This window comes from Larus michahellis, chromosome 1 (assembly GCF_964199755.1).
Source record: "Larus michahellis chromosome 1, bLarMic1.1, whole genome shotgun sequence".
NCBI lineage: Eukaryota > Metazoa > Chordata > Aves > Charadriiformes > Laridae > Larus > Larus michahellis.
The window spans coordinates 42,192,824-42,220,208 of record NC_133896.1 but is presented as its reverse complement, the minus strand read 5'-3'; the positions used below and the strand labels follow the sequence as shown (position 1 = coordinate 42,220,208).

The 27,385-nt window shown below is 38.2% G+C and overlaps 1 protein-coding gene across 9 annotated transcripts in view; it reads left to right on the top strand.

Moving 5' to 3' along the window:
* OSBPL8 (oxysterol binding protein like 8) overlaps positions 1-26,684 on the top strand; it is a 96,657-nt gene extending 69,973 nt beyond the window's left edge. For 8 of the 9 annotated variants that reach the window (XM_074573669.1, XM_074573661.1, XM_074573644.1 and 5 more), the window contains 19 exons: positions 72-152; positions 1,022-1,123; positions 2,344-2,547; positions 7,087-7,171; positions 8,327-8,498; positions 11,817-12,051; positions 13,543-13,727; positions 14,493-14,574; positions 15,269-15,367; positions 15,798-15,894; positions 16,229-16,327; positions 17,802-17,899; positions 19,209-19,298; positions 19,888-20,024; positions 20,388-20,573; positions 23,091-23,178; positions 23,565-23,667; positions 24,278-24,383; positions 24,639-26,684. In XM_074573669.1, the coding sequence (XP_074429770.1) occupies positions 72-152; positions 1,022-1,123; positions 2,344-2,547; positions 7,087-7,171; positions 8,327-8,498; positions 11,817-12,051; positions 13,543-13,727; positions 14,493-14,574; positions 15,269-15,367; positions 15,798-15,894; positions 16,229-16,327; positions 17,802-17,899; positions 19,209-19,298; positions 19,888-20,024; positions 20,388-20,573; positions 23,091-23,178; positions 23,565-23,667; positions 24,278-24,383; positions 24,639-24,774 (2,385 nt within the window). In that variant the 3' untranslated portion in view covers positions 24,775-26,684. The remainder of the gene's footprint in view (positions 1-71; positions 153-1,021; positions 1,124-2,343; positions 2,548-7,086; positions 7,172-8,326; positions 8,499-11,816; positions 12,052-13,542; positions 13,728-14,492; positions 14,575-15,268; positions 15,368-15,797; positions 15,895-16,228; positions 16,328-17,801; positions 17,900-19,208; positions 19,299-19,887; positions 20,025-20,387; positions 20,574-23,090; positions 23,179-23,564; positions 23,668-24,277; positions 24,384-24,638) is intronic. The other variant, XM_074573653.1, reaches the window with a different exon arrangement.
* Positions 26,685-27,385: the final 701 nt, after the last annotated feature.

The following is a 27,385-nucleotide window of genomic DNA, read 5'->3' as shown; positions in this document are numbered from 1 at the left end:
GTGCCTGCAACAGTAATATATCCTCGTATCTATCATTGTCGTTTATTTATTATGCATTTTGTGAATTTCAGTCTGAATCCAAGCTTTTCAATGGCTCTGAGAAGGACATTTCTTTATCTTCAAGCAAACTTACAAAAAAAGAATCTCTCAAGGTGAATTAATTTCTAAGTAACTCATCATGAACTATAAATGCATTCACATAGCTTTACCATGTTCTCTAACAAGAAGACAAAAATGCCAAGTACTGATGAATGGAGTATTTATGTACATTCCAAGTACTATGGAATATTTAAGTATTGTGAGAAGTTGTGGTGTTGATTCTCTTCAAATCTTATTGTACTCTTCCTTGAGTATGGGCTTCTGTAATGTGGTCCTTAAGATGGCACAAGATTATAGGATAACTCAGAAGATTATACGATAATTCAAGTTGGCAGGGACCTCAGGACACCTACATACAATGAAATGATGAATTGAATTACCAAAGATAGAATTTGCATGCAGTACCTGAGGTTTTTCTACTGCCTTCTTCCCCTTGTGTTGTAACAAGACCAAACTCCACTGTTTGGCAGATATCATGTCAGCAGAAACATAAAATTATTTGCCTCTAAAAGAGGGAGACACATTGCTGCAAATTTCTACTAGGGAGGGAAAGTAATTGGTGGGTAAAGACTACTGATCTGATGATGTACCGGTAAATGTGAATCTAGCCCAAATTTGATTTTGTATTTTACACCAGGAAAGGAAGGGGGGAAAGGGGTTGGTTTGGTTGGTTGGTTTTCCCTCTGTGATTCTAACAGGAGTTTCAAAGTCTTTAGTCTTAAAAGCAAATTGCAGAGGGATTGCATTGTAGCTGCTCTTGAAACAGACCATTTTAGATGTGTTTTAAAGCTACTTCTCTGTATCTGTATTGCAAATTGAATTGAGCATGTTTTTCCTCAGCTTGTATTGATAGATGTCTTTTTGTGCTCTAATTAGTGACTTACGGCTGTGGCATAGTAAATATTCTTATTATTATTTACAGGTTCAAAAGAAAAATTACAGAGAAGAAAAGAAGAGAGCTACAAAAGAATTACTTAGCACTATCACAGACCCATCAGTTATTGTTATGGCTGACTGGTTGAAGGTCAGAATCCAAGTGTGAAACCCGAGTTGCAGATGTAGCAGCTGCTTGCTGCTTTCTGACCAAAATAGAAAAGGCTCAATCTTTTACTTGCTGTTAATGTTTTTTCTACAAGCACAGCAGCCACTAATTGCATCCCGGGGTCTCTGTGCTCAAATCCTAGGGGAATAATAGAGGAAACTAGCTCCCACTTACTGCAGTCACCATAGTCACATGCATCTTGTGTGTGCTGCCATTGACTTCAGATTAGTTTGCTTTATGATTCTTATTTTGTGCTTTCCATTTTCAACTTTGAATTGCAGCTCCGTTATGTCCATACAATGGTTCAATCAGATATCTGAATACAGATTTCTTTGTGTATTTCTAGTATTTCTTTGTGTATTTCCTCTCTTAAGAACTAACTGTCCTCTAATGCTGGTACAAAAGGTGAGGAATTAATTTCTCAAAGAGCAGTGTCATCAACAGCAGTGCAGTTTATATATTTTTATATAATTTCTTAAATTCGTATATATGCCTTGGAAATTGTACGAGAAAAAAGATTTGTTACCCATTTTTATAGTTAACTCCAAACAATAGCTTGTCTGGAAAAGGTTTATCCAGTTTCTGCAAAAATCAGTGTAAACAGGCTAAAACATTGCACAGAGGTCAAGTTGGCATTCAGTCCTACAAACACAGAAGCAATTAAAATCCAGAGTTGACAGAATTGATGCAAGCAGTCTAATCAAATGTGCAAATTCAGGGACTTGAAAGGATCTTATATTTCACATATGGGTTAAAGCTGACAGCCCTTATAAGACATTTTATTTAAGAAATTCAAATACATCAGAGTTGTCTTGTGGATATCCTATTTTCCTTATCAGACGTCTGCCCTGTTTTCAGAGGAGCTCTGCTTCTAAATACTATCCTGTCTTCATGCTAATGATAAAATATCTTCCAGACAGGAAAATTCATGAAGATTTCAGATGAATTGTCATACTTCCCGTATCTGGATGTGTGTATACCCCTTTGCAGAATAAGTATTCATCAGGAAAGAATAGAATAGTGATCATTGAAATTGTACCGTTGTATTGTCTTTGATAAACCTGGATAAACTTTTGATAGACTTGATAATCTTTGATTGAAATGAAATAATAAATAATTTCAGTTTTCTTTTTCATTTTGTTAAGGGGCATGGTTTTGCTATTGGCTTCACCGAGATATAACTGTAGCTGTTTATCTTCTAGATTCGTGGTACCTTGAAAAGCTGGACCAAACTGTGGTGTGTACTGAAACCAGGAGTGTTGCTTGTTTACAAAACCCCCAAAAATGGCCAGTGGGTAGGAACAGTGCTCCTGAACGCTTGTGAACTCATTGAGAGGCCTTCTAAAAAAGATGGCTTTTGTTTCAAACTTTTTCATCCTTTGGAGCAGTCCATATGGGCTATAAAGGTTAGTGGTAGCATATATGATTCTTAATGGATGACTAGCATTAGCCAGCTACGAGTAAAGACAACTTTAATGAAAAGTTGAACTTTATTTTCTGTTATAACTTTAATGGTTTGTTTATTCTGAATATAAGCCTTCAACATCTAGTCGTCTTAATCACAAAAAATATTTGATTTATGCTGCTCTGTATACTTAAATAGCTTCAGAAGTGTGGTGTGCAGAGGGGTGCCATTAAAGAGGTTAATGCCATCACTGGCAATCATGTAAGTGCAAGGAATGAGTGTATAATGTTGTATTTTACATCAGTCAAATCTGAGAAAATAAGGACGGAAGTGATTTGCTAAAACGAAAGAGTTGAGATGTGGCTTCCAACCCTATATTCATGTAATAAAATGTCAGCCTAGTTTGATTTGCTTGTAAGAGTAGAAATTCAAATGACTTCCTTGTGCAATAATAGCTTATATTGCAACTTGTTAGCCAATTGTGTTCCTTTTTGGCTACAATTTTAGGAAGATAAACGTTTTCCTTCAGTTCTGAGGTCTGTTTGCTTTGTCATATATGGCATAATATTGTGGGCAGCTCTAATCTGTAAGTGTTGAAAAGCACAGTGTGTTCTGCACAGCAAAGGTTTATTTTAATTTCTCTTAAGAATCTTTAATGTTTACCATTGCTCATTGTTTATACTCTAGTAAATAAACTACTGTAGTCCTTGTTTCATGTTTGCATATGGAGAGGGGGTGCGGAAGCACAGCACAAGTGAACATATTTGCCTCCTGAAATGACATTTTACTTTAGATGAACTTACTGTACAATATTAGGACGCTTGTCATAATAAATTATTTATGCCCTCTGCAACATACGTCTTAGGATAGCTACTGTGAGATTGTATCTTCTGAATCTTAAATTGATAGAGTTATCGTCACATCTGTAGAATATTCTGCATTGATTTTGTCTTCCTTATCTCAGACTGGGAAGTCAGTCAGCTAGTGTAATTCCTGATATTTGTTTGTGGTCTTTTCTGAATTGTTATCGTTATCAATGTTATCTAAATTTACCAAGCTTAGATCAAATCTTTTGTAGTTGCTTTTGAATTATTTGATTTTAATACTCCTTAGGAAAAGTTTTCACTGACTAGTGATATTCGCACATTTGCAGAACACAAACTTCATATCCTTTTTCAAAGTTATAGGGTTTGGTGTTAATGTGCTTTAATTTATGATCATGTATACATACATTGCAAAGTGGTGGCCTGTCTGCAGAAGATCACAAATCAGTCTTATATTTCTTTATTGCTTGGCAATGAGAAATGGATTTGTTTGTTTTTTTAACTAGATATTTAGAATTTAGAGGACATGCCCCACCAGATTTTTACTTTTTTAAGGTAGGTCAAATTTTGAACCTGAACAAGTTGATATTGTCCATTCTAAATGTGCTGAGAGCTGGAGTGGCGTTTGTTCATTTTGGTATGGCTATTTGCAGTTGAGAATTACTGGATTTAAGTAGATGAAAGGCCTTGAAGTTTGAAACCTTTTTCTGCCGTGTTTACCTCGTCAATTATAATGTCGTAGTTACAGGTTTATTATCATGAGGCAAACTTTCATAAGCGTCATAGCAATTGACTGATTTACAGAGTAGATGTACCAGAACAAACTTGAAGTTTAAGGCAAAATGAGCCTTGTTTGCAGTCAGTGCAGGAAGATGGCGTTGCAAGAAATACAGGTGTAAGTACTGCAGGAGATTTTCTCACTTGAACACACTTCCCATAGTGTGTCCTTCTGGCAGACTGCAAATTCTCTTCTGCAGTAGTTTGTGGCCAGTCACTTCACACGCTCCCTTAAGCCTGTTGCTGTGGTCTTTGATGTTCCTCCTGCACTCTGAGGTAGCTGATGCACTCACTGTACCTTGTTCTGTCTTCCTCATGTGCCTGGTCCTGATGCCATTTCAGTTTTCTAAAACTAATAACTAGAAAAGTTACTGCAAATAATTTTTCATGAGCAAAATCAGTCAAGTGTGACTGCTTATCGGTTTTTATTGCTTTCCCTGAATGTTCATTGCATTTGAGTTTTATTGGCATGAATATTCTGTAGGAAGTAAACTTCAACATTTTTTAATCTAGTGGAATTTTTGCATTGGAGTAGTTGTACCATCATTCTGTCAGGAGCAGTTCAAATAAAGTCACCATACAAATGGAAACTAATGTCTCTAGTACATAACACTAACATACTGAAAATTGATTTTGAAACCGTAATGGGTGGTATCAACAAAAAATGCCCAGTGCTTCTGGAACAGTAATCAATTAGAAAAAATCAAGATCCACAAGCAGTTATTCCAAAATAAGTCAACCTACTTAAAGGTTTGCTGCAAATTATTAATTCGGTTTTAGTCAACGTATTGTCAAAGCACCTAGGGGAGTATAGCTTTCTTGCATTAAAAAGAAAACCCCAAACCAAAACCACACCATCTCTAAATTATAGTTGTTTGGTAACTAGTGTACCCTGCATGCCCACAGTATAACCCTGAAGGGGAGATCTCATGGGCAGACATCTGCCCTTAGTCTGTGTCCTGTGACCCGAGAGTTTCGAGGACTTGAGACGGTTGGGGCCTTTGCACAGTGCCGGTGCACTCATGGTGCCACGGTCCCCAGCACCTCTCCACCCCTGCCTGGCGCTGCCCTGTGCCGCCGTGCTCTCCCCTCCGCAGGGGCCTGGTGAGAGTGATACCCCTTCCCTCCCTGCCTACCCTCGGGGTGAGGAGTGCTCGTGCATGGGATTGTCCCTCCTGGTTCTCCTCATCCACTAACTCCTGATCCCCGTGATGTCACATCACCAAAGACTTTTTGTAGGTGCACCTTTCTGCTCGCTCGAAAGGAGGCTGAGGTTTGGAATCTTGTTTCTAACACCCACGTTGCTGTTACTCCATACTGACTATTTGGGAGTTTCTGAACATCATTTACACCAGCACTAGCTTGCCTGTATTGGTATTTCAGTGCTACCAAGACTCCTCGTTACCTGCCTCTCGCCCTCAAAAACGTTCTGGCTGTTTCATTTGCTTGCTTCTAAAATATCTGCCTTTATCTGCTTTTGCTCAAAACTTCTGCTGGCTTTCCAATTCCCTCTTCTAAGCCTTGTACTGGCTTTTCATTAGGCTTCTCTGGGGGAAATCAGTTGAGGTCAAAATGTGTTAACTCATCAGTTAGGCAGGCTTAACCCAGCTTTCAACAATAGCTTCAAGTATGTTTAATACAGCCCTCTTTGCCTATCAGTTGTCTCAAAGTTACCATAAGTAAAGTTTTTTTGAGGGGTCTTTAAAATGGTTGCTCTAGCATTTTATTCCAAATTGAAGCTTGACAGAAATGGAAAGGTCTTTTGGATATTTTTTTAATTTTTTTTTTTTTTTAATTTGGAATGTGAAGAACTTCATAGTGAAAATTAAACTTTGGCATTTGACATCCTGCGTGTGTCTTTTGGTTGAGCATAATGTCATGGTGTCCTGCTGATACCCTTTATAGAGAGACTTAAGCATCTAAGTGTCTTTTATGGACCTGGGCATCATCTTGGGTTTTTTCTTATTTAAATGCCAAGCCTGCAGTTAGGCACCTAAACATTTTGTGGAATTGACTACTGGGTAGGTAGAGAGGTGGAAGGGGAAGGAGGGAGGGAGAAAGGATGAGTGGGTTTCTATAGCAATACATAGTGTTTGGGTGGGAGGAGTTATTTCCATTTTATTTAAATATCGATTGACTCGTCTGTCTTCTGAAGACAGGCAAAAATCACGCAGTTCTGGAGTATAGGATACTGCTGAGACACCAAACACATTGGCATGTAAAACAAGCATGAAATGGATCAATGAAGAAGGCCTCCCATTTTCTGCAAGGGTTTGGCTTACCCTCGTGTCTCTCTGTGCTATGAACCGTAGCATCCTTGTAGGAATTGAGAGGAACCTTTGCTCTCATCAAGAACAAATGGGACTGGAGGGGGAAGAGCTGTACGAATGTGGGATCTTCTACTAGGCAGCATTTGTTGTAAATCAACTCTCCTAAGCCACCCCCACAGACATGTCTTTTGTTTTGCTTTCTTTCAATCTTATGTCTTTAGCTGAAATCCTGAGCTGAAGAGGAATAGCTTGCCCCTTGTGATCTCTTCACACCCATCTGCAGGAATCCCCAGACAGTGAGGGTGACTCCCTCGTGATGTTCCTTTTGATGCTTTTATCATCTTGCTATAATTAGCATCAGCAGAGCATTTCCATGTTACTATGCCAAATCTGATTTACACAAAAAAAAAACACCACCAAAAATTATTTGAATCCCAAAGACCGTTCTTTTTAATGTGGGGTCGAACTGGGAGCTGTATGTAGAATGAAGTCTTTGAAGAAGAAATCCAGTAAAAGAGGGCTGTCCATCTTTCCATTCATGTCTTCATTAGATGTTGCTGAGTGACAGTAAATAGCCCTGCGGTGTGTCAGCTTGTTATTACATTGAATTATAAACTGTAAAACTGAATTAAAATATCTGATGCTGTTGCTTGTTTTGTGTATTTCAAGGGTCCCAAAGGTGAAGCAGTTGGTTCTATAACTCAGCCGTTGCCCAGCAGTTATTTGATCATCCGAGCCGCTTCAGAATCAGATGGTAAATAGATCTTTCGGTGTTTTTCCACAGTGACAGCAATTAGTTTTTAGAAAGACATGGTTTCAGTTGTCTTTCTACGGTTGTTACAGCACTGTGTTTGCAGTTTAATCATTGTTAAGGTTCTCCCTTATCTTAGTCCATTCAGTTGTGTTGGTACTGGTAGTTTTTTATGGTTATTGAAGGAAAATTTTGACCTGAAGAAACTGTTATTGAACTCCTTGCAGTTGCCTCGTGTTGGCTGGCTACAGGAGGGGGAACGGGTTATTTCGGATACAACTATATTAATGTGTGTCTAAATACTCAAACTAGTGCCTTTCTAAAGTGCTAATGTGTATATACTTTCTTGCTAATGAAAGCATTTGTGTATTATGAAGTGCAGCAGTTGCACAGAGTTCTACTAGTAAAAATTCCCTCAAAATACAGTTTTGTAACACCCTTCATCAGCGGGAAGGGCGTGGTCATTATCAGCAACCATCTTCAAAGCTTACATGTTGAAACAAAATTTAAGACTGTTGTGTAACCTTTGTAGCAGCTGCTTTCTTTCTACTGGTTAATTAAGCATACCCCTGCAGACTTCAAAAATAGGGCTCCGTTTGCCTTCTATATTGAAAAATGGATTAGATACATGAAAATGAAGAAATAAGGAGCAGAAAGAACACACAAATTTGTTTAGTTACTTCTAGCCAAAAAACTATTTAGAATATCTGCTGGTTTATATTGAAATGGCATTTATATGCTGTCATAGCTCCTTTTCCACATTGTTATTGTATGAGCAAATTTTGCCAACGGATACAGTTACTTAGTCTTCAAAACTAGAGCAGGGCTGGAGGCAACTTTGGAGGAATTCAGCAGTCAGGGCCTGGATGAAACCATACTTGCATTAAGGAAGAAATGCTGGAATGTGCTCTAACAGAATTATGATTTACCTTGCTCGTCCTATCCTGAAGCATCCTTTGTGCCAGAGCTGAGTAGCTGTGAGTTGGTTTTATGTTCCCACCATATTATAAAATCCAGTGCATGTAACATGGAATGGCTCTGAAGTGTGTCTTCAAAAGAAATGTAAGCAGACCCAAAAGGATTGTAAATTAGGAAGTGGAAATTTTATCATTCAGGTAAATCTTTGATTTTTTAGTCTAATAATAAATTTGTCTTTAGGCAGGTGTTGGATGGATGCTTTGGAGCTGGCACTGAAGTGTTCAAGTCTGCTTAAACGTACAATGATTAGAGAAGGTAAAGAACATGATTTGAACTCTTCAGCAGACAGTACTCATGTCTCTTTCTATGGTCTGCTTCGTGCTAACAACTTGCACAGTGGAGAAAACTTACCGTAAGTGAATTAATTACTAAACCTGATTGTCCTTTTGGTAGGACCTTCTAGTGATAACTTCTCCAGAGGGAGAATCTCTTCCTAAGGCTGCAGTTCTCTTTTGCTCCTGAATTATCTTTATATGCCTTATTTGCACTGTGTTTTATATTGTATGTGGATAAAATGAAAAAATCTTTTTTCAAGCAAAGTGAGTACAGAGGGAAATTTAGCCCAGGGAGCTCAAAGTTGAGTATCGCATCAGTAAGTTCAAGTACTCAAATTGTTAAAGTTTTAAGGTTTTGTATCTTGAAGATGGTCTCTCTTGTTAGCCTCACCTGAAAATAAGTTCAGTACATGTGACGAAAGTTGGTAGATGTGAATATAAGTTGCATTCTTTGGTTAAAGAAATGAATAATCCTATTGCTATTTAAATGGTTTCAGCATGTCTCAGCTTTGAATCGTCAGATGGATGAATAATGATTCAGTTACCATATTATTATATTAAATTAAATGCATAAAAGTTGAAAATATCTGGTATCACTCACCTGGTATCTAATGGCTGAGTGCCCTTGAGTAATTCCCTGTTTATTTCATTAAATACTTTCAGCCAGAATTTTAGGACTGTAAGATTTTGTGGAAATACATTATTAAACAAGCCTGGCAAATTAATGGAGTTTCAAACACTTCAATTGTGGTACCAAAGTGCATTAGAAAATACAAAAGACTTAGTCCTTTATTTGGAATAATTGGGTCTGAAGCTTGCGCTATGCACAGTTTATCTCAGTAATCTTCCACCAATTCAATATACTTTCAGGTGCATGTAAATTTATTTCAAATACTCCCTCCCACCCATGAAGGTTTAGCTGCCCATCTGCCTTTTCTGAGTGTGCAGGAATTCTGTACTGCTGGTGTGTTTGAGACAGAGACCTGGACTGGGAGAAATGCAATTCTTTCTGGCATAGATAGTCTGAAAAAAGCACAGAAAAGGCAAATTATTGCCCCTGACCCAGATTCAAGGGCCTATCCGGATGACCGAGCAGGCTTAGCTACAGTTGTGCTCCTTCCATTATCTCATGGAAACAATAAAACTGCTGTGTACAATTCAGCTGGAGATCTGTACTCATGAATAGTAGTTTAATATCAGCAGCTGGCCCACAGCAATTAGCTACAACTGTTAAATCTAATTAAGACTAATGCTTTAATTAAGCAGATCTTTGGATATAGCATATTCTAAGAGTATTCAGTGTGTTTAACTATCTAAGCAACAAAACCTGCAGGCCTGGTTTTAATAGGGTTGGCAGGAGAGGGAGAAGAAAGGTGAAAACCATTTTAGCTTCAACTGAGAGCTAGCTTTTTAAAGTATGTTAATAGCAAGAGGAGGTCCAAGGAAAACATTGGACTGATACTTGTTGAAGATGGTCACCTGAAAAATAGGGGTGAAGAACAAGGGGAGGCATACAATGCTCTTTTTTTTTTTTTTTTTTTTTTTTTTTTTTTTTTTAACCTCAGTCTTTAGTAATACTGGTTGACCTTGGGCTGTCTGGTCTTCTGAGTTGGAGGACCACAAGTGCGGAAACAGTGACTTTCCATTTGTGGACACTGAAACTGTAAGAGACCAGTTGTATCACCTGAATGGGGCCTGATGGGATTCATCCCAGAGTACTGAAGGAGCTAGTGGATGTTACAACAGGACCCCTCTTAGTCATCTACCAAAGGTCTTGGGAGTCTGGGGAGGTTTGCGCTGACTGGAAGCTAGCCAACGTTATTCCAAGTTTACAAGAAGGGCATGAGGGAAGACCCAGGAGACTACAGACCTGTTAGTCTAACCTCAGTACCTGGAAAAATTATGGAGAAGATCATACTTGTACTACTGAAAGACATTTAAAGAACAATGCAGTCATTGGGCACGGTCAACATGGGTTCACAAAGGGAAAGTCCTGTTTAACTAATTTGGTATCTTTCTACAATAAGGTCACCCGCCTAGTGAATGAAGGGAAGGTGGTGGATGTAGTTTTTCTCGATTTTCAGTAGGATTTTTGATACTGTCCCTCACAGTATCCTTCCAGACAAGTTGTCCAGCTGTGAGATGAGCAGGTTCATGACATGCTGGGTGAAGAACTGGCTGAAGGGCAGGGCTCAAAGTGATGTAGTGAATGGGTCTACATCTGGCTGGCGACTGGTTGCCAGTGGTGTTCCTTGGGGCTCAATTCTAGGGCCTGTTCTATTCAATATTTTTATCAATGATCTGGATACAGGAGTTGAACGCACCGTTAGCAAGTTGGCTGATGACACCAAACGGGAAGGTGCTCTTGACTCTCTCGAGGGGCAAGAGGCCTTGCAGAGGGATCTAGATAGATTGGAGCATTGGGCAATCATCAATGGCATGAAATTTTACAAGAACAAATGCCAGCTTCTGCACCTGGGGCAGAGCAACACCAGAAACAAGTATAAATTTGGGAGAGGAGTGGTTGGAGAGCAGCCCTGCAGAAAGGGGTCTGGGGGTGCTGGTTGACAGTAGACACAATATGAGGTGTGCCCTGGCAGCCAAGAGGGTAAAACACATCCTGGGATGCATCAAACACAGTATAAACAGCTGGTCAAAACAGGTGATTGTCCCGCTGTATTCAGCATTGGTGCGCCCTCACCTTGAGTACTGTGTGCAGTTCTGGGCCTCGCAATTTAAGAGGGATGTTAATGTCCTTGAATGTGTCCAGTGGAGAGCAACAAAGCTGGTGAAAGGGCTGGAAGGAATGTCCTATGAGGAGTGACTAAGGACTTTGGGCTTGTCTAGTTTGGAGAAAAGGAGGCTGAGGGGCGACCTCATTGCTCTCTACAGCTTCCTGAGGAGGGGAAGTGAGGAGGGAGGTGCTGATCTCTGCTCCCTGGGATGCAGGGATAGGACATGTGGGAATGGTTCAAAGCTGCACCAGGGGACGTTTAGACTGGACATTAGGAAGCATTTGTTTACCAAGAGTGTGGTCAAACACCGGAACAGGCTTCCTAGAGAGGTGGTCGATGCCCCAAGCCTGTCAGTGTTTGAGGCATTTGGACAATGCCCTTAATGACATAGTTTAACCGTTGGTCAGCCCTGAGGTGGTCAGGCAGTCGGACTAGTAGACCATTGTAGGTCCCTTCCAATAGAACTATTCTAAACTTGGTGCATTTGACAGTTCAGTGAGAAAAGTACATGCTGTATGTTTCCAGTGAAGCTAGTTTGACATTGCTGCCAGATCAGGCTTCATATTGGCAATTTTAGTGTGTATTTTATTAAGATCCTGGTTTGAAAACACAAAATTATTGCGTGAAGCTGAAGATTCATTTAGCCTTTATTTTTTGTAGGTTAAATGACAGTGAAATTGAAAGGCATCACTTTAAAGATCAAGATATGTACTCTGACAAATCTGATAAGGAAAATGACCATGACCACGAGGAATCTGATAATGATGGACTGGGGAAAAGCGAAGAAAGCGATAGCGACACATCGGAGCGACAAGATGATTCTTACATCGATCCGGAACCAATTGATATCAAGGAAACTACTTACTTAGAACAGAGTCATGAAGAACTTGGGGAGGTAAAAGTGCTGTTGATGTAGTGAGCAAGCAGCTTCTCCAAATAGAAAGCTGATATTTTAGAGGTCAGACTACACTTGAAAGCTGATATTTTAGGGGTCAGACTACACTTGAAAGCTGACATGCAGGATTGGCTTTTGTATTTTCAGCAATAATGGGTGGGAAAAGTTCTGTTCGCCCATGTTCTGCTCTGTTTTAACACTCTTGTGCTTGTGCTGTTTTGACAGAGGTAATGAGATTATCTGGAATACAGCTTAGACAGAAGGTGCTCAGTTTGAAAGGGCCACCTGCAGCAGAAGTTGACGATATCTACCTGTTCCTTTGTTGTTATTTCTATTTATTAACTTACTCCTGTTTTTTTCTTCAAGTAAAAATCTTCAAGTTGAAGATTTTAACGCAAGCTGGCACCTGTGTTTTTCTACTGCAGGAGAGGAGTTAAGCAGCCATGGGGTCTGCAGAACTCAATGGAAGGCTTGCTGTGTTTCTAATGTCACCTTGCATTCTAATAGGATGCCCCAGAGCTGCCATTCCATTACTGCAGTTTGTCTTACATATCCACACAGGCAAATATGATAGGTATCTGTATGTTTTACTTGCTATAAAGATACCAAAAAAAAGTTAATAACAAAAATTGAGATGAGCTTTTTCACAGATCTCCCCTTTCTTCTCAGGTGCTAACTATGAGATTTTTTTTCTTACCTATGGGACATAAATACTTTGTGTTTTAGTGTTTTATTGCTTTCTAGTCTTGTTTCTAGAAGAAGCAGTAGTTTAGGAAAAGTTGAGGAGTTTGACAATAAATTCTTAAGTATGCATTTTAGAACTGTTTCTGGAAAGAGGGATGTTTTTCCTACAACCTTTGCTTTTCATTTCAGAAACTGTAAGGAAGAATATCTCTCCTGTCCTTGGACAGAGAGGAGCATATTGGAGTGTGGCTGCTGGTTTTGTTCACTTACCCCTGAGTAGTGAATTTTAGGTTCCTTAGGTTTTCTTTAAGGAAAACCTAAGGAAAAGCTAGCTTTCCTTTCTTTAATGAAAACCACTGATACTGTTGACACCACAAGGCACTGGGAAGTATAAATGTGGCAGCTTTCGTGGTGGGGAAAAGTTGGTAGAATGAACAGCCTTTTGCTGTGTAAGTCCTGCACATGATAACACAGGGTGATATACTTGATGCCTAGCAAAGGACTAAGGGAGGATTTTTGAACAACATTCTACCTCAAATTTTTCTGTTTTAGGGCTGATGAAAACAAATGCAGTTTTTAATGCTGAATAGCGTATCTATCGTGCTTCATTAAAGATGTATCATAAGTGTATCTAGAGAAAGTTGATTTTTCTCCCATAGCATCTCCCCATCTTCAGCATCTCTGAGTTGTTCATTTCAAGTATCCATTTTCCATTCTCATTGCATCCTTAGAATGTGTTGACTGTCTTCTGGAGGATTATTTTCTTTCTCCTTTCTGTAAGCAGTTGTGTCTTTTTTTCCATCCTAGGCAGGGGAGGCTGCTCAGACAGAAGTAGTGTCAGAAGAAAACAAAAGTCTAATTTGGACACTGCTGAAGCAAGTCCGTCCAGGAATGGACTTGTCCAAGGTTGTACTGCCTACGTTTATATTGGAACCTCGTTCTTTCCTGGACAAGCTGTCTGATTACTACTACCATGCAGACTTTCTGTCCGAGTGAGTCAATCCTATCTCTGGTTTTCATTCTTTTCATTTTTTAAACTAAAACAGGTAATAGCGTATGCTGAAACGTTTGATCTGGGGTACTTAAACAACATCGTAGGCTGCTTAAAGTTTGAACGTTTGTCTGACAATGTATCAGTCATCAGATATCCTTGTTTTCTGAAAGCTAACTGCCTGAGATCTCATACGGTACATCTTGAAGTCTGGCCTCTCTTAGTAATAGCAGTTGTGTTGCAGACGTTTCTGGTTTAGCATTTGGAGACTGATTAGAAGACTCCTAAGAATTAGGGTTTTTTTCTCTAGGAGACATACTTAAAATGGTAAACCAGTACCAGTTAACCTTTTTAATACAGGGCTAAGTTCCATTCAAATTTGTAGTTGCCTGTTCAAATGTAGCTAGTAAATTAAAGACTAAATTGAAATACTGTTCAACAATAAGTTCTGTGCGTGAGTAGGCCGGTTCTCTAAAGTAGTACCTTTTATAAATGGAAGAACTTCAGTGGGGGTGGAACAGGATTTCATGTTATAAAGAAAAGACTCAATTACAGAAATACCATTTCTGATTTTTTGTTTGATTTAAATTTTCAGACAATTATTTTCAAACTTTGATGCAATCAGGCTGACAGTTTTACAGTACTGCAAATCACAAAACCTTTGCTTTAGTCAAGTCCTAGATATAAGATAGATTGCAACAATTGATAGTGTGTTATAACTGAAACGATATTGATATTTGCTCTGTGTGTTCTGTTTGTTTCGTAGAGCTGCTCTTGAAGAGAATGCTTACAACCGCATGAAAAAAGTAGTGAAGTGGTACTTGTCAGGTTTCTACAAAAAGCCAAAGGTGTCCTCTCATGTGTTATTTTGTCTTTACTTTAGTCGTTGTGTCTAGTTTGAAGGTTTAGGGATTTGCTGCAGTAAGTTTCTGTTTTTAAAGTATATTGGTTTGCAATTTTTAAAAGCAAGGTTAAGTTTTCATTATTTATGCAACTATATTGTGGACCTTTTTGGTCCCTGGCCATGCTTGAAATAGACTGTAGTCAATGGGGTGTTTTTCCCTTGGAGTAGAAGTTGAGCTAAACATTTTGTGATAAAGTTGAGACAGTCCTATGTTCACTGTTCCTCAGTGATAATATGCTGCAGTCGGAGGAGTAATATTTCCGCTACTTCATTTAGCTTTACACTAAATATTCTTCATAGTCATGTTGGTGGAAAACAGTAATGAAAGAAGTGCTTACTACCTAACTTCAGACAAAAGATCTCTAATAATTCTCCTACAAAAATTCTTACGTTCTGTTTGTCCTTATGTGTAGCCTGAGATAGTTTAGCAGATACACTAAATCTATGCTGGTTTCCTTAGAATGAAGAGCAGAGTAACTTAGGATAATATTCAAATGATGAAATCAAGTACAATGTGCTTCAGCATATATATTATTATGATTTTGTGTGTGCGTGTGTCTTCTCTTCAGTCACAGACTGATATTTTGTAAGTTCTGTAGCTGCATTGTATAGTTACTCTCTGTTCTGTTTCTGTTTAGGGACTAAAAAAGCCGTACAATCCTATACTTGGTGAGACTTTCCGCTGCATGTGGATTCATCCAAGGACGAATAGCAAGACTTTTTACATTGCGGAACAGGTAGCTGCAATAACCAGCACAATATTTTGAAGAAAAATAAATGTATCGCATTTTTGTGCTAGACATATGATGTGGCAGTTTCAGAAAATGTATTTAAATGTAGGACTAGTATCCTAAAAGCTCTCCTGAGGAGCACAGGTTCTTTTACAGATATCTCTTTTAGTGTGTCTTCCTAGAAAGACGGAGAGAAAGGTGTTTCCAGCATTTCTGTTTCCTCTTTCTCCAGTAAAAGTCAGGTGCTAATTTTCTTAACTCTTGAAATTTAGGAAGAATGTTTGCTTGAACTTTATCTTTAAAGATTATAGTCACATTTCACATATATTAACTCTATTCTGTTATGTGCAGCTTGAATTTTGTATTCTGCCATTATTAGCTCAAGGTTTATACTATGTTGCATATTCTTTTCTTTTTTTTTTTTTTTTTTTAACAGGTATCTCATCATCCTCCAATATCTGCCTTCTATGTTAGCAATCGCAAGGATGGTTTTTGCCTTAGTGGTAGCATTCTGGCCAAATCCAAATTTTATGGTAAATAATGTTTTTTTTTCTGTTTTACTTTTATTGAAGAGTGTAAAATCAGTGCAAATGAGCTGTTTTTATGGATGAAGAAGGCTGTTAAGAGAATTGCATTTGACCATTGTATTATCCTTTCCTTACATAGGTTTTGCTACTGGTCTTCAGAATTCTAATTTCTATTTTGGGAGTTTTTTAATTTTTAATTGGTATTGTAGTGGCTTCACTAGGCAGGATAGATTGCAATGCTAAATATACTGCTTTTCGTAATTTTATTGCTCAGTTATTAGGAAGTGTTGACTGTTGTCTTGCAGGGTCAGAAATGTGATTTTCTGTCTTTGAATTTCAGGGAATTCGTTATCTGCCATACTGGATGGAGAAGGACGGCTGACATTCCTAAATAGGGGAGAAGATTATGTAATGACAATGCCATACGCTCATTGTAAAGGTAGTGGGGTTTTTTCATTCTCTAGATGGCAAAGTTATGAGAACAGAAGTTTATTATTCTAAGTAGTTCATCATTCTAAATAGTATTCTGTGTTGGATTCGAGCTTGTCATCTGAGAAGAGTGTTCTGAACATTGGTAGTATTGGTGGCTCTAGGCTTCCACATATTTTATCATGAGAAAAATACATCTGTTGTTTAAGCAAGGATTTATTTTTTGGCACAGAAAAAAGATTTTTTTCATAAATAGCGAGAGCATATATATAGCGATCTGTTATTACATGACAGTAATTTACTGTCTGAGTTGCTTTTTTTAAAGAACAGTTTTCAGCTAGCTTTTCCAATATTTTCCTCTTGTAAACATAAAAGGAAATTAGTATCTACACCTTACTGTGTCATTTGAGTGTAAATCGTGAGCATTTGTCTTTAACTTCACTATGGGAAACCAGTCAGTAGTTTGTAAATCTTTCTGGAAGGTCAGCAGTTGTACAAAATACATTGCAGAGTTGCTGTTTTTTAAACTGTTACCTATTCAAGTATATCTACCTATATATTCTCTGACAGAATTCTCTTTCAGAAGCCTTATAGTCAGCAACTATAATATTTTATTTATTTGAGATATATGAATATGAATTATCAGAATTAGGTAATTTGGCATTAGTTTGGTAGGCTCTTCTCTTTCCATTGTTCATGGATGTTTTTAATATTCTCTTAGATTTTTTTTTTGTATATAAAACTTAATTAAAAAGCTCATAACATACATACATTGCAGTCAAACAGGAAGAAGGAGAACTAGTGTGACTAATACAGCTGATAGAGAGGGAGAAAGGTAGAAGAATATGCAGGGAAGAGAATGTGCGTGGTGAAAAGAACATATTTGCACATGCATCCACTGTATGTAAAATATATTCAGTGTTTCAAACGCTGGATTGTGGGGGGAGGAAGTAATCAGTAATTAGTAATACAGTAATCATGGGAAAGAAAGCGTACTCAGCATTGTCAACTTTGTACTTCCAAAAGTCTTTAGAGAGGGGATCAGTGTTGTCTTATATTCGTTGTCCATGATTGTCTTCACCTGTGGTCTGACTGTACATACTGCTGCTGTTCAAGTGAAGTTTTTCTTTGCTGTCTTTGTCCTAGAGTTATTTTCCTGCCTTAACCTCAAAAGCTGCCCTCCTCCAATCATCTCCAATAAGACTAAACATCACCCTTGCTAGAGCCAGCAGCGTACACTGACAAAGATATGTCTTAATAAACCGTTTTTCCTGCTTATTTGTAATTCACCTAGATCTTTTTGTTTCTGTTTGTGTTATCTTATTTGGCAGAAAGATCATGGTTATCATTAGGAAAGGTCATCTGAAAAGGTGATTTTTCTTCTGGCACAAACTTGTTTACTCTAGGAAATGTGCCCAAAGAACGCAGGTTTTTTGTCTTGTTCAGTTATAAACATTCATTTTAGCTGTTTTTTTGACTTGCAGGAATTCTTTATGGCACAATGACCTTAGAGCTTGGGGGAACAGTTAACATCACCTGTGAGAAAACTGGCTACAGTGCAACAATTGAATTCAAACTCAAGGTTAGTAAATGCTGTAAGTGGGCATAAGAAGGAGAATGAGCATAATGAAAATTAAAAAAAATAAATTAGGTCACTCCTGAGATATGATCTGATTTAATATGGAATTGTTTTTTTTGGAAACTGAGGAATTTTCACTTTAACTGCTACATTTCCAGCTGTGTGTATCTAGCAAATAGTGATTATTATTTTTTTTTTTAAAAAAGGAATTATATTGTCATCTCTTTCTTAATATATTCTTCTGGGTCCAAATGTTTTGACCAAAAGTTACAGTGCTGTCTTCATCTCTGATGATAACAGATAGAAACATATGGCTAGTTGTATGAATCTTACGAACAGCTCGAGTGGGGAAAAGGCAACAAGTCTGTCTTATCTCCAGCAGTGGCACCAGTGTGTGTCCAGGAAAGTGTAAGAACAGGGGAAGCGTTTAATGATCTGATTAGTGGTTCAGGTATTTTGTGTATTGTTGTTAATATACCTTGGTGATTTTTAATTCTCTAAAAATGTTCAGGGAGTTTTTAAACTCCTGGAGAGCCCTTGGAGGACAACTCAGACCCAGGTTCCCCTCTTCCATCTTGCATAAAATTTAAGTTGCTCATGACACCTCAAATAAACACTATGCAAAGGCTTTGGCTAACATTTACATCAGCCTAATGCCCAGTGCATTAGTTTACATGGACTGTTTTTGGTACCTCGCCACTCAAAAGCTAAACAAAGGTTTCTAAACTACTTATAGGTGGCTTGCACTTCTGAAAAATACGTTTGCCATCTTTGAGGCAGAAACTGATTTTAAGCTGAACGGATAGTTGTTAAGAAGTGTGCATGTGGAGAGGGAAACTGTATTCAGTTGAAATATATAAGTTAAGAGGCTGTGTTAATTAATGTTTTGCCTCGTCAGCTCATAGGATACATGTGCAGACTACCAAAAAGGCTGAAGAAAATCCCTGGCAATCATTTTTGTTATTACTTCTGCACAAGTTAATCTCTAGTAACAAATGGACCTTGGCAAAGTGGTGAAATTAGTGTAGCAAATGCCTATTTCCTCCAAGATATCATTGAGTCACTGTTTTCTGTTTCCACATTTCTTAGACAATGCTTTTGCTCAGCAGATCTTTTAAGAAAATACAGCATGAGAGAACTGTGGTTTTAGACTTGTTTTAGGGATTAAATAGGCAGAAGTGGTAATATTATAAGCCATCGGGGCTGTTTACATTGCATTTCATAAATGCACTTTTTTCCTTAACACTAAACATAAATGCAAAAATAATTTGCTATCAAAATAAACATGAAAGCATTTCTTTTTGTTTCGCAGCCTTTTTTGGGTAACAATGACAGTGTTAACCAAATATCAGGGAAAATTAAGCTTGGCAAAGAAGTTCTGGCTATTTTGGAGGGTCACTGGGTAAGTAGTGAGGGGTGGTATTTTATAAATTCTGGCTGATAGTTGAGACAGGTGAAAATAGCACTTAGTTACAAAAAAAAGACTTGAGTTTAAAGAAAAAGAATTGATGAGGTACCACTTTTATAGGAAGTATCTCTTTATAGTTAGACAGTTCTCAAGAAAGTATAGAATCAACATAGATATTACTTGCAACTCTTAAAAGGTGGAGAAGTTGTGTATGTTTGAGTAGTTCATGAAGAAAATACATTTCAGCTTGCGAAATGTTTTTACTATATGTGTTAGTGCTATAAAGAATTGTTATGGCACCAGCATGAAATGTTTAAACTTGTTTCAGTTCTGGTAAGATGACACTGGCACCACTGTTTTTTGGCAGTGGCAATGGTTCCATTGCATCTCTGTTCCAAGTTAGAACTAGCACTGAGTGCAGAAATTGGATTTTAAAGTTAGCATGTCTAATTATTCTTAACTACATGCATCCAAAGGAAAATAAATCATTTTTACAAAAAGTGTGCTTATTCCCCCTTTTTGTGTTATTTTGGCACTCTTTGAGATTATTACAGTTAAGGTAACTGAATTATATATGTTACAGGACAGTGAAGTTACTATTAGTGACAAGAAGACAGATGTTTCAGAGACATTCTGGAACCCGACATCTGATATCAAGCAGCGTAGATTACCTAGATACACAGTGAAGTTTGAAGAGCAAGATGACTTTGAGTCAGAGAAGTAAGTTCACTTTGAACCATGTATAATTATTTTGACAAAATAAAACTCATCATCTTCTCCAAATTATGAGCAAATTTTATGGTTTGAACATTGAACAAATTAGGAACAAAATACAGTTTCTTTCCTTTTCATGTTTGCTGATACTGACCTGTAAAACAAGAAAGCAACACTGTTAAATACAAAGTTGTTATTTACAAACCTTACAATCATGGAGGTTCTTGATGGAAATGTAGAAAAAACATGTATAACAACATGGTCGTAGTCTGTTAGAGGCTGATCCCTTTACTTAGCCTATAATTAAGGAAATGTTGGCAATTATTTCTGTCAACCAGATTGTAATTCTCTTTATTGCTTGCTTGTCAGGCTTTGGCAACAAGTGACAAGAGCAATAAATAATAAAGACCAAACAGAAGCTACTCAAGAGAAGTACGTTCTAGAAGAAGCTCAGAGAAAGAGTGCCAAAGAGAGGAAACTGAAGGGTGAAGAGTGGACGTGCAAGCTGTTTGATCAGGATTCAGTCACAGGAGAATGGCACTACAAATATGCCGAGTGAGTCCTGGAGTGCTTGTAACAAAAACTGTTTGTTCAATGCCTGGTAGCGTCACTGAGCCTCTTGCTGTGGTTTCAGGAGCAAAAGAACTCAGATACGTAGCTGAATTCAAACTCATGAAATGTGCAACACTACCTGATATTCCTATTCACGTGCTTTAATTAATATGCATAATTTTTTAGCTGCACTTGGTAGGCTTTTCACCAAAGAGAGAATGTTATATATTGTATTGAAAAGGCAGTGATTGCTAACGCAGGAAACCATGTTTCATGTGACCATTTTGGGCTTTTTCTTTTTTATGGTTATGCGCCTCGACAAATTTGTGCTATGTTCTAGAGTTTCTTGGGCATGGCACTTTGGGATGCATTATGCTCCTTTTTTCCACCCCCAGACTGACCAAAGCAGCTACACAGATTTTCTCAGATTGGAGAATATGGTACATATGGGTGTACCAACTGGAAATCAGAAAAGCCTCTGATTAATTGAACTGAGATATTTAATTTGTTATATTTTAAATAACTCTGAGAGTAACAGGTTTACAGCAGTGGTTAATGCTGGGACCAGGTAGCTCAGCTCAGCTGTCAAATTACGCCCTGCGCACATGAGTGTCTGAAGCTCTTTGTGTGATGATCTGTATCAGCAGATGAAGCTGCAGTGCCTCTCCAGCTGCTGGGATGCATTCTTTGTTCTCACCAACTCTTGCAAGAGTCAGCTTGGAGCTGAGCCCTTTGCTAGTGATGGTGTTCAAAGGACACCCATGTTCTCCTGATTCTTTTACGATACTCAACATGCTTCCATATTGCAAGGACTGTAAAAATAAAATATCCAAAGATTATATACTGTGAGTTAAGTAATTCTGAAGCCATTGATGCTGGAAGTGTATTCCCATGGCTAAACCTGGCAACGCTTCACCGTTCTGTATAGGAATGGCAATACTGGGGCAGTGGCCTAAGTATATGCGTAGGGATGAGTACAAGAATGCTGAGTACTCTTCGTGTCTCCAGCAAATTTGCAGCTTGGAGGTTTCCTGGAACGAAGCAGGGATTCCTCTGTATTTAGCAACTCTCAACAGATTTCTTTCCCATGTATTTCCTTGGTTTCCTCTTAAGTCTGTGCAGACTTTTACCACTCAAAACATCCTGCAGCAGGGAATTCCCCACCTAGACTAAATGCTCTGTGAAACACCCTCTCTTGGTTTAAATCTTCTAGTGCTGTTGCAAACTCTTCCTGTTGGAAAAATTGTGAATAGTCCAGCTGACTTGACTGCCCATACGGTTGAACCCTGTGTAAAACCATCAGGAAAAGTGCGGCACTTTAAATCTGTTAGACTATCCCCTGCAGCTTTAAGACCTATCTTGTTAATCTGCATTATTTCTTGTCTCCTTGGAGCCTTGTTGGTTCAAGGATGTGCCATGGAAATCTTACTATGTGTTAGAAAGCAGTCTGTGCTGTCAGCAGTCCCTGGAAGAAACTTCTGTCTCCTTTTACGCATGTAATGCCGGCTCACCACCTGGTCCATGTAGAGAGCAGTCTTTTACACTTACTGTGAAAGACGTGTTTAGTGAGCCGTGGCATTTGTTAGGGTATATGGATTACGGATTTAGGCCTCTGGATTACAGATACAAAAGACCTTTGGGAGAGCAATGCCTTATTCTTACCCAGTTACCTTAGATGACATTTAATTCAAGTCAGGTTAAGCCAAGATGTAAATGCAGGTCTGTGTTCACAACATGTGAAACAGCTACAAACATTTTAAAAGGCGTACAGGAGGAGATGAAAGGAAATCCATGCTTAATCTACTCTCACTAAAGCGATCTTCATGCAGCTGACTTGCAGTTTCTGTCCTGAAAAGGCTGTAATCGGTGGGGATGTTGGTCTTTGCCTTTAGCTGTTGCTTATTCTCCAGTGAGCTGTGTCTTTTGCGTGATTTTTTTTTTTTTAAATTCTATATCAACCTGTACTTGGAAAAGCACTCTTAAAAAATCATAACAAGCAAACCGTGCATAGCTCATTAGTGCCTCTTGAAACCAGTCTTGATTACCATCAGCCACTTTGGGATGAAAGCAGATTTGAGGTGACTGCTTCTTAACCTCTCCTTCCTAGGCATCTTTCAAAAGGAAAAAAAAAAGGCAGTCCAAAATAATAATAATTTACAAAATCACCTAATTTCCCTCTAGTTCTAAAATAATAACTGTACACTAAGCAGAAAACTTCTCCATGTTTGACAAATACATATCACTAGCCAGATAAATTCATAATGATATTGTCGGTTAATACAATAGCTTGTACTTTTATCAGCTAGCTGAGGGTTTGCGATGTGAAGTTTATTTTTTGACTCTCTTGGCCTTTTGGGGTAGGACTGGGCCATAGGTGGAATATAGGATCGCCTATTTCATGTCTGACTTCTGTATAAGGAGAGAGCACTTTAGCCGGTTCATACCAAATAGTTTCTGAGCAGGAAAATATTTCTTATTTAAATTGCTGTGGTATTAATCAATTATATATACTTTGTCTAGTACCAGACCATGGGACCCTTTGAATGATATGATCCAATTTGAAAAAGATGGCACCATCCAAACAAAAGTTCGACACCGGACACCAATGGTATGTTCCAGTTCTGTTCGCAGGTGCAGAAGGATCCAGAGACTTGTATAAACGTCATCAAAGCTTTGGGAGTGATAGGAAATACGATTGTTATCCTACAGAAATGTCATTTACCCCATCCATAGTCCTTCACTTCTGTGTTGCATCCGAAGTGGTAGAGATGACTTGATTGGATAGGAATATAAAATATGCAAACTTGAACTTAACAGTTTAATGTGTGTTTTCCCTTAAACGGGAAGACGCACAAACTTCAGACTGCTTATACATCAAAAATTTTTAACTTGGACTTCTATTAGATATTGTGCTTTTAACTATTACTATTGGAATGTGCTGCTTTCCTACAGTTCTGATAATCTGGAAATAATACGTAAATTTATCAATTGTAGGTTAGCGTTCCAAAAATCAAACGAAAGCCAGCCAGTCAGAAGAAAGGAGAGTGTGGTTTCTCATCCCCGGAGCCTGACAACCAGGATTCCTCTGGGAGTGAAGGTAGGAAAAGATACATTTGCATACAGAAATAATAAATTTCTTTGACAGTGAAGTATTGTTCTGTAGTCACACATGCTCTGCCTTATCTCGATGTTTGTATTGTGAAATAATGCATGCTTTTGATCACAGTTCTATTCAATGTGAAGCACGTTCTGGAAAAACAAAAAGAGCAGAATGGCTCATGGTGCAAAAGGTCCAATTATGGTTCATAATTGCAAACTTTCCTGACCTTTTAAACATCAGTATGTAGTGTAGGTAGGCTTAAGTGCTGCACATATTTACTATCTGGGTAAAAAAAATCATGTTTGTAAACTCTGTCTTAAAACAAGGTGAATTGTTTTAATTTGTAGATCAGTATGTTGCTAGAAGGCAGATTTTTGTTGCTTGCAGATTATACAATACAGTGAGTGTTTTAAGATACTTCAAGCACTTAACTTGTTGTCTTTCTGTACTACAGGTGACTCTGAAATAAAGCTTTGGTTTTCAGTAGAAGCTCAGTTAGAAAACTTTCTCTTCATTTTTGCGCCTGGTTTAGTTTGTCGTTAGTACTTTGTTCCTTTTTCGATGTAGTCATGTCTGTGAATTACATCTGGATTTTGTATCTTTCTAGCGCAACTCCTGAAGCATAATACAAGAATAAGGAAAAAAGGGACAGACCTTGGTGAGCTGCAGAGTGCCATTGAATCTATAAAGGAAACACAAGAAGACATTAAGAGGTAGTACTAAATAAAATGCTTTAAAATGGTTTAGAGAGTACTTATTTTCTAGCTTTTTTTTCCTTGGAGGCTGGTATGTATCTTTCTGCATTAGAGCCTTGATGTCTTTAAACTACCCTTCTTCCCAAATGTTGATTGCTCATTGATGTTTCATAATTTTCCTCAAAAACTGTCTTTTGTAGGGAACGCTAATATACTAGAAAATGCCACATTGTCTAAATTGTAATTTACAGGATGTTATTTTCTATCTTACAGGGACATTATGGCTCTACGAAATAGAGTCACTTCTAATTCGCCACCCGTGGACTACCATTTCTTGCAGTTTAAGCACTATGTCTTCATTTTACTCGTGGTTCTGCTACAGCTTATCATTAATTTCTTGTTCAAATAGGAAGTGTGAACAAGGGCCTTTCTGAACTGGAACGATCAAACTGTTACTGGGGACCATGTTTTAAGTTGGACTTTAAATGATGCAATATTATCTAAAAGAGCCCTGTAGCAACAACTCACAGAACTTTGCCTCAGCGTCCATGGTTCAGAATCATACTCCCGTCTACCCAGTTGAAGTAAGAATTGTGTAAGTGCCAGTACACTCTTGCTCCTGGTGTGTGCCTCTGTCTCGCAGACATTCGACATCAGCCTTGTGTTTTATATTGCGTCACATGCTGTACTGGTGAATCTGCACCACAGAATAGATGAAGTTAATTCAGAGGTCAGACCCTGTAGGTAGAATGTGATTCCTATTATGGTAGAATGATAAACTTTGTTACATTTATACTTACCGTTTTTGTAACAAAGGAACTTTTGAAGCAGCCAACAGTTTTTGTAAATGGTGTTGGGTGTTTGGAAGTAAACTTTTGTTTAAGGTCAAATACATTATTATACAAAGATCATGAGTGTTAGGAACTGGCAGTAAAAAGCTGGAGTCCTTGGGAATTCTGCAGTGTAATGTCCTTGATTTGTTTCAGAAGTATGAGTTTTTATCCTGAATTACTGAATTACTTGTAAGCCAGCTGTTTTATTTTTATAGTTTTAAAACTTCAGATTCTTCATAAAAACATTCCTGCATCTACTGTACAGAGAACATTTTTAACAGGACAGCACAGGGGAAGATACTGTCTTGGTCAGCTCTCTCTTGTGAATTGCAAATGTCAAGGATTTACAGTATGTTTGTAAGTCTTGATAAATCTACAGCTTTGAATTTACATTGGTGTATGGCCAGGTCACAGTAAGCAGACAGACTGCTGATGCCAGGACTCTTTTCTTATTTTTGAAACAAACCGTGAAGATGCAAATGTGTGCTTAGTTTGTAGCTTGAGTTGAACCTCTCAAAAGGCAGATGACGTAGAACAGAATTCGGGCACCGACATGAGTTCACTTGCAAATGAAAACATGTGTGTTTTACAAGGGGAAAGTCTTCAGAAATTGTGGGATGGCTAACACCACACACATCAAAACAAATGAGAGTGAAACCCTAAGTCTCTGTTAAACTCCACCTTACTGCAGTATATACTACCTAACACAACACATGGATGCTCCTATTCATTGAGCTGTAGCCATACCAATTAATGTGAAGCTTAAGTTTCAATTTAATACCAGGGTTTCTAACCTTCTTATTTGAAGAAATATATGCATGTATGGAACTTGTAAAATTCCAGGAAAAAAAAAAAAAATGTAGTGCCAGTGTTTAGCTGGTGAATTTCTTATGTCAGTCAGGTGTCCAAGTCACAAAGGGGCTGTAGTATCGTAAAGGTACCCTCAGTAACCCAGGGGAGACAACAGGAGGATGAGCGGCACAGTGCAAAGGGCAGCCAAGTTTGTTTTCTGAAGATCCTCTCAGAAATCAAATCCATCCCAGGCAGTGGGATACCTCAAAGGTCACTTTGGACTTTTTGCCATGGCCCAGTTGTCCCTCTGCCCCGGCAGCCTCCCTGACTCACCAGGTGATCAACCTTTCTGTTCTACATCAGTCTCACCCAGTGTTTAGTGAAATTACTATTTACTTGTTGTTTGTCAGTCTAGTTCATATATTCCTGTGGCTGACATCTTCACACACCTCCCCTTCTCTTTTACCTTTCCTCTTATTTGGGCCTCAGCTAGGTAAAAGTTTATTGCTTAAGCAGTCAACTTCAGCTTATTCCTTAGAGCTTCGCATTAGCATAGTTTGGTCTTGAATCATTTTCTGGAATGCGGTACCTTAACCAGAGTGATCTTGTATGCGTTGGCAAGACCAAACTTGTTTGGACTTCTATTATATCTACAGCTGATGAGGTAATGATGAGCTGATGAGTCCCTCACTGTAAAAAAAAGAGGAAAAAAAAAAAGTCCCTAACTTAAGAAACTGAAACAGAAACTGAAGTTGTTAGCCGTGTATAAAATAGCATAAAGAAAGCAGAATATAATACCATTAATTTAATGTTCTCAGCCTGGAATTTGGCCGTTTGTTATCACATTCGGATGTCAAAGCTTCACCTGTCTTAAGATCCATTACAAGCCTTTAAGCATACTCTGTGCATGGGAGTAAAGAGGAAATGAGTGAGAATTGGGGCAATAACTTCAATTCCAAAAATAATACTCTGCTAAATTTGTGGTGCTGAAACTTGACTGATCGTTACAAGCTTTTGTCTCCCTTTTAAATAGAAACATCCTCCTGCCCTTTCATGTTGATTTTTTTTTTAATCACTTTATTCAAGATCAGTTAATGACACAGTCTGCGTGTATTTTCACATGGACTGCATGGCAGTAAGTGTGGATTTGACCCAGGCAGCTGGCTGGCAGCACAGCGTTGGACAATGTCGGACTAAACAGATATTCCATATCTGAAATTCATGCTCGGTTCAAGATAAGTAAAAGACTTGAACAGAGCAAGACAAAATGCCTGTGCTTATTTTCCTTTTCAGCCAGTTTTTTTTAGAGTTTAATTCTGTTGGTAAAAGTGGTTTTAGTGATGGTCGAGGAAGAGAGAAGCTGTATGATGAAACTTTTTCAAAAGTTCTGCTTGA